Below are 7378 nucleotides of genomic sequence, written 5' to 3' on the forward strand. Positions count from 1 at the left end.
CATGGCTGCCAGCCGACAGTTAATTTGCATAAGGATATGCTGATTAGCCAATGTGAAGGGTAGCGGTCATACGCTAATTACCATGTTTCTCTTTTATTAGTGTAGATGTTATTTTAAAGAAACCCATTTTCGCATTTCCTACTTTCAAACCATCAATCCACACACCTTAACTACTAGAGTGTATTGATCCCATAATTATAACTTTCTCCAGGATGGTTTCCTTATCCTGAAGACTGGTTAAATATGTCACTCCTTGTATCCATCATACCCTGTACTGATAACACTGCATATTTCTTATCTCCCAACTAAGCTCTGAGCCTTTTCCTAAATCATTCATAGCTGTACTAATTATGACAAAATCTTAGAATTCAGATGCCCAATAAGTATTTGTTATCTTGCAACTTTCAACCAAATGTAAAAATAAGAAGATATATACCGATTAAGTATTGAGTTTTCAACATAGTAAGTTCAACTAAACAAAATTTAACCTAATTATTCTTAAGTGGATTTGTAGTTCAGAGAAATATAGAAGTTGAACAAAGTTTGCAAATTAAAATGTAAGTTGATTATCAAAAACAAAGAAGACTCTTTGCCTTACCTTTTCCACATCACCCAGGCCCTCAATATCCAGAAGGACCAGAGCGTGGTTGGGCTTCAAGGGGTGGGGTACACACCACATCCAGATGCCCTTGGTTTCAGACTTCACTGTGGAGCCCAGAAGGAAACCTGCAAAGGAAGAGGGGAAAGCATAGAGTAACAGCAGATTGGCCAGGTAGCCCATAGGTTACATTGGTTAAAGTTATCAGAATGTGAGTGCCTGGCTGGGAGGAAGTTTTCTTCAATTTCAGCAAGTACAGCTTGTCTAATCTTTATCCATATTAAGGACCTTCTCAAGAAACACTGTGTGTTTCCTACTCACTCCATACTATCAATGGCTCAAGCTATGTCGCATTACAGAATTACTATAACCTCTATTGACCTTTATATTTCCTTCTGACACTGAAGAGCCCCTTTGTCCTTCAGGTTCTGATGGAGTTCCACCAGTGGGAGATGCCAGCATGAACTAGAAGTCAGGCATGTGTTCACCTCGCTTCCCCTTAGTGAGCCACAGTGTCCCAGTGCCTCACTTCCTCTCAGTGGGTCACAGCCCTTTCATTTAGCTCCATCCAATTGTGCTGATCTTTGTCACATTCTGGTTTCACTTTCTGCTTTTTGGTTCATGCTATAGGAGTGATTATAGTTACCTGGCCATTGCAATTGCCACCCTCTGGGTGCTTCCTCATCCTCAATTAGTTCTCTGTGACCTGCTTATGCCATTGTATGAGTCCCTCTATTAAACATTCTTTAGGTACCCAATGAGAGCTTTTTGTGTGTCCAGCCAGAAACTGGGCTGATAATCAGCTTTGTTGGATTTTTTTCTTCCCTTTTATTCTTTTATTTTTCTCATTTCTTTTCTCTTCTTCAAGAAAATCTGGAGAATTTTTTTTTCTTTTTCACTGACTCAGGTGTAGGATATAATGGACATTGAGGCAGAAAACACCTATTAAATATGGTTGCTCCTCTTTAAAACTACAAGTGGAGTTTTAAAGATTAAACCTACAGGTGGAGAGCATGTGTGGGATATGCCCAAGGACCTGTGTGTGATATATCTTTTCAAACAGTTCAACATTTTTAACATCCGTCATAGGCCAATGTTTTCTTTAATGGGGACTAGATATGGACATGATGGAATGTGTTGGGGAGGTTGGATCAACTTGGCTCAGGCCATTCTATTTCCACATCCAGTGAGTTCTCCATAGAGAGGGTATAAAGCCTGAGATGGCCTGCATTCATACACAAGGTGATAGTAGTTGATTGTTTGCTTAGTAATACAGAGTAATCTGAACCCCCAGTTCTCCCAGTGAGAAGAGGTAGGTGTAATTGAAGAGCATCACTCTCAGTTATGAGAGGTAAACCCCACAAAGGAAGTTATCAACAAGAGGAGAGAGTCGTGACCTGATCTTGCTCCTGGATCTTGACTGGGCACCAATCCTTCTTTTTTCTTTTATTCTGTTATATGAGTTGGGTGGTAGAGTCTCAATTCAGATGTTGTTGTTTTGCCATTTACAGTTTACTTTCAACATTATATGGTATTAATTTCAGTTGTATAGCATAACTGTTGCACAGTCATATACTTTGCAAAGTGTTCCCACTTCTATTTTAAGGGCCAACCTTGCACTAAACATAGTTATTACAATATTTTGCAGGTTGAGACCTCCTCAGCAATGAAACAGCACCTCGTTTTTACCTGATGTTATCTTGAGTAGAATTAAAAGGATGGTGTTGAAACTCCTTAACTGCTTTCTTTCCCTTTGGTTTCTCAAATCTTAAATCCTCAAAAATTAATTAATTTAATACAGGCAAGGAAAAGTGTTGTCCTTTGAGTGGTGGTCTAGAATTTCTCCACAGGAAAGACCAAGACAAAATGTTCTGTTGGATGCAAATGGGAAAGATTGTGAAGCAAAATGGAGAAAGGGAGAAGGAAAGAAAGGGAGAGAAGGAGAGGAGAGAGACAGAAAGGAGACACAGTGAGAGGACAATGAGAGATATTGCTATTAATTGTTGCATTTCAGGGTATTGAGGTTTAACTCCTAATGGTGCTGAGCTGATGAGACACAGAGGAAGACATTTGAAAATAAAAATGTGTGTGGTCTTCATAGAGAGAAATGAATTACAAGACACAGGCAGATTGCTCTAAAAATCAGTAAGAACAAAAAAGGCAACCCAATAGAAAGGAAAAATGACCTCAAGAAATACAAAATGCAAAGAGAAAATTAATATGTGATAAGATGCTCAAACTTATTTGTAATAAGGCATATAATATGCACCTGTACAGACATCAGATCATCAAATTTTTTAAAAAGTAAATTAACCAAAGTTTTGTGAGGTTATGGTGAATTCTCAATTACTGCTAATAAATATATTCATTGCATATAAAGTTTGAAGAGCTATTTGAGAGTATCCAGAAAGGACGACAACATATAAACTCCATGACCCAGTAATTTTATTTCTGGGTTTGTCACACAAGGTAGTTTGTGTACATGTGCACCAAGATATACAAACAAGAAGATATGTTAGCATCATTCACAAAACTAAAAAAACTAGAACAAAACCAATGTTGGTCAGCAACAAACATAAATATATTATAGTATCTTCTCACAATAGCATACTATAAAATAGTGAAAATAAATAAATATAGATACATATAACAAACTAGGTAAAACTTAAACTTTTTGTTGAGCAAAAGAAACAAGATTCCAAAGAGTACCTGAATGGATTTCCCTTTATATATATTCAAGCTATTCTTACAAATGCATACATAACTTATAAAACCACTCTTCAAAAGGAAGAGTGAAAGCATGCACCATGAAAATAAAAACATTGGTGAGCTCTGGTGAGGTGTCAGAGGGTACATCTAGGGCTTTTGGGTGCTGGTGATGTTTTATTTCTTGATATGGACAGTGATTACACAGAGCATCAATTTATGTTTATTAATTTTATATATATGTATGTTTTGTGCACTCTTCTGTGTTATATTTCATATATTGAAACAACTAGATAAAGAAAAGAGGGTATAAATTAGCAAAGTTTTACTAAAAAATGAAGCAAAATATTGGATGTTAGACCCATTGAGCAATGGGATACATAGAATATACTGTTGTCTGTTGTGCCTTCCATCACTTTTTGAAAACAGGACATGTTGACCAATATTTGTGCCCTAGTTGAAAAGGCCCTAAAGTTAAGGACAAAAGTCATGGGAGAAAAATGAAGGGAATAATTGCTGGAGCTGAGCTCCTCAGCAGAAAGAGTGGATGGGATCAAGAATAATGGGTGGATCTTTGGATAGAGCTGGGGAACCCATTATTATTGGCACAAAGAGTGAAGTTTTGTGGAACAGTGGGGTTTAAGATCTTTATTTGGTGATGACAGTTAGAACTTTTTTTCATTGGAAGAAGTTAGGCTTTGTTTTAGATGACCCTGAAAGGAGGTGTGATCAGCCTGTGTTGTCACTGCCTCCAAGCAAATGGCCGCTGCCCCAGAACAACACTCACCATGGTTCTTTCCTGCCAGGCGATTCATTAGGTAGGATTTTCCTGTCCGATACAGACCTGCGATGGCCACCACCACCACAGGCTGAGAGATCTTGTCTAGAATCTCCAGTGCTGTTGGATTTACTGTCAGCTGATTATTCTGATTTTCCACAAGACAAATGGGATCCTTCATGGTGTATCCAGAGGCCATGGTGAGCTGTAACCCAAAGGAACAACTCAGTACAACACAAGGTCCCGAAGTCATATCTAATGGTTACATAAGTCACATGAATGTCAGCTTTGTGTGTAGAACTTAAAAATCAGTCTCCTACATTTTGCATGTTTCTAAAAGATATTTAGCCTAGTGTGTCAAGGCCTGGCAAAGATTCCTTATGTACATTATCATATTGATCTTTAATTAAACCCTAATACAACCTTGCCCATGTGCTGCATAAAAGAAATAGAATGAGCAAAATGAAACACTGATAATGGATCCTTGAGAACATTAACATATTGGGGGTAAGCAGAGGCAGAATGGGATATGCAGGAGATGAGGAGTGACCAGAGAAGATACCTGGAGTTTCAGAATAATTTAGTTTCTTGTTAACTGCATATGTTTTCTGAGCACCTAACATGAACTGGGCACTGTTTTAAGTGCTCAGTATCAAGTAGTGAACAAAATGGATATCAATTCCTGCCACATGGAGCTCTATTCTAGTGGGAGGAGACAGACAATACAGAGAGCAAATAAACAATATGCATAGTATATGTATATTAGATGATAAAATGTGCTCAGGAGAAAACAAGCTGGAACTGAGATAGGGAGAATGTGGACAGAATTTATATAGAGGATGTTGAGAATAGGCCTCTCAGAAAAAGAGAAATAAATGTGCTCCATGGCCTTGAGGAGGAGAAATGACCTGGGAGCTGTAGCAGTTGGAGGAGGGGAGACTTTGAGAGAAGAAGACAAAGAATGAGACTCCCTCTCAAAACACCACAATACAGATCTTTATAGGACCCAGATAAAGTTATGAATGCAGGAATTCATTTATTTAATCTTGAATACAGGACATGCTTTTGTTTCTGGGCTGATAGGGAAGAGAGGCTGTAGCCAGGGTGTTTTAGGGTGTGCTCAGAGCTTCCAGAGTCCCACAGCTGGGAGAGGACCTACTTTACTGTTTTTCATCACAGTGGGCATTTCATCCAATCAAGGGACAGAAAGTAGTCAAAGTGCTTTATCCATGTACTTTCTCAAAGACAATCCTACACAACATTCATGTATTCCATGCTCTCTTAGCTGTGTGCACTGGAGTCATTTCTCTGTCTCAGTTTCTTCTTCCATAAAATGGCAACACTAAAAATAACAACCTGTTAGTGATTAAGGTCATTAGGAAGGTTAAATATATGATGAAATTTATAATGCTCTTAAAATCATGTGGTGCATACTGAATCCTATGTTAGTATTAATTAAAAATTGAGTGTCTAAGAGGGCAGGGAGGTAAAGTTCTAAATGAAGGTGAAGATTTGGCTTTGGACTGAACAGTGACATTTCTTGATCCAGTTGTGAGCATGTGGAGGACACATCCCATGAGTAGGAGTCAGGCAGGACAGGAGCAGTAGTAACAGCTGGAGAGAGGGATGATTCCTGAGGGAGAAATCCAGAGCTGACCTGGGATGTCTGAGCACAGATTCTGGAGTGGCTACCAGGGTTCAAACACCGGGTTCACATGACTTTCTGTTAGTGAGACCTTTAAAAATGACTCACATCTGTGAGCCTGCATTTTCTTATCAGTGTGATAGATAAAGCAAGAGTTCCTGCCTGACTCATCACTGTACAGAATGGTAACACACAAGTGTGGGAGGCCGCCCATTGTCTTCACTATCAGGGAAGTGCAAACAAGGATTCCGGAATGCTGGTGAACCTTGAACCCATGGCAAGGGCCTGAGTTATGCACCAATTGTCTAGTCCTGACAATGGGGGCTCAAGCTATTTCTTGATCAAATAGTCTCAGAGTAAATCCTTCTAATATTTACTGACCTTTAAGATAGCCTGTCTGTTACTGCAATTACCTGCCTGACTAAGGGCTTTATGTTTAACCAAAGTGGAATAAAAGGCTGGTGAGGCCTGGGCACCGGTGGAAGTCCTTCCCCTTGAGTTGTTGGACTTGGCCTGGCCCCCCAATATTTCCAAATTATCTGGTCTCTTTCATTTGTGTGCGGCTCCTCTTCCAGATCGTGAACCCTGAACCACGCGGGACATGGGAGAACACATACACATCTGGCACCTCAAAGGGAAATCTGGAAGAGTAGACTTCGCCTAGAACAAAAACACGAAGATTCAATGGCAAGGTGGGAAAGAATTCACCATAAAGGTGGGAGTTATTTCACCACACACAAAGCCCACGATCAGCTGCAGAAATCTTGATCTGTAAGTAGGAACATTTCCTTAGCCAGGCTAATGGGGCAGAATTTGGCTTAAAAAGTAAGAAACTTTATTGTAGATTTTTAAAAAAATGTATTTTATTGATTTGTCACAGAGAGGAAGGGAGATAGAGAGCTAGAAACATCGATGAGAGAGAAACATCGACCAGCTGCCTCCTGCACATCTCCTACTGGGGATGTGCCCGCAACCCAGGTACATGCCCTTGACCGGAATTGAACCTGGGACCTTTCAGTCCATAAGCCGACGCTCTATCCACTGAGCCAAACCGGTTTCGGCTATTGTAGATTTTTGATTTGCATGCTTAAGGGATTAAAGTTTCAGAAGGTAATCTCTTACAGTTTTTGCATGTTATTATAGAACATAAACCTTGGTTTCCTGAAGAAGGTACATTAGGTCTTGAATGTTGGGAAACAGTTAGTCAAAATTTGAAAAAAGCTCAGCAGCAGGGAAAAAACTTGCCTCCAAACTGTTTCTCCTTGTGGAACACGGTATTTCATTTACTAGAGCCTTTTAAAGACACTAAAGAGGATAAACCTGGCTGAATGCTCAAATAACTTATGAAATGTTAGCAAGGCTGGGACAGTATAATGACATGAAAAATCAGCTAAATTATGTGCAGAAAGCTTATAAGCAAATTAGACTTTGTGGTAAAGCTTTTCAGTGATAATGTGTTGATGATAAAGGGCCAGTCACTCTTCTCCCTGTAAAAGCCAGAGAAGCCTGCAGCGGCAACAGAAACCTTAAGTGTTATCTCTAAAGGAAAAAAGTGGCGGTTTTAAAATCCCCTCCTCCTGCCTTCTCACCAGAAACATAGTTTTCCAAAGCCTTTGGTAACTTAAGACTTTAGAATATTATTGAATAAAAT

At 39.3% G+C, this 7378-nt stretch overlaps 1 protein-coding gene across 1 annotated transcript in view; it reads right to left on the reverse strand.

The window, feature by feature from the left end:
• Positions 1-7378, reverse strand: part of LOC102247602 (guanylate-binding protein 6) — a 36230-nt gene that overhangs the window by 17066 nt on the left and 11786 nt on the right. The window contains 2 exon segments of the mRNA XM_005859416.2: positions 599-726; positions 4092-4287. Of these exon segments, the coding sequence (XP_005859478.2) occupies positions 599-726; positions 4092-4281 (318 nt within the window). The 5' untranslated portion in view covers positions 4282-4287.

Source organism: Myotis brandtii, unplaced genomic scaffold (genome assembly GCF_000412655.1).
Source record: "Myotis brandtii unplaced genomic scaffold, ASM41265v1 scaffold1257, whole genome shotgun sequence".
NCBI classification, from domain to species: Eukaryota; Metazoa; Chordata; class Mammalia; order Chiroptera; family Vespertilionidae; genus Myotis; species Myotis brandtii.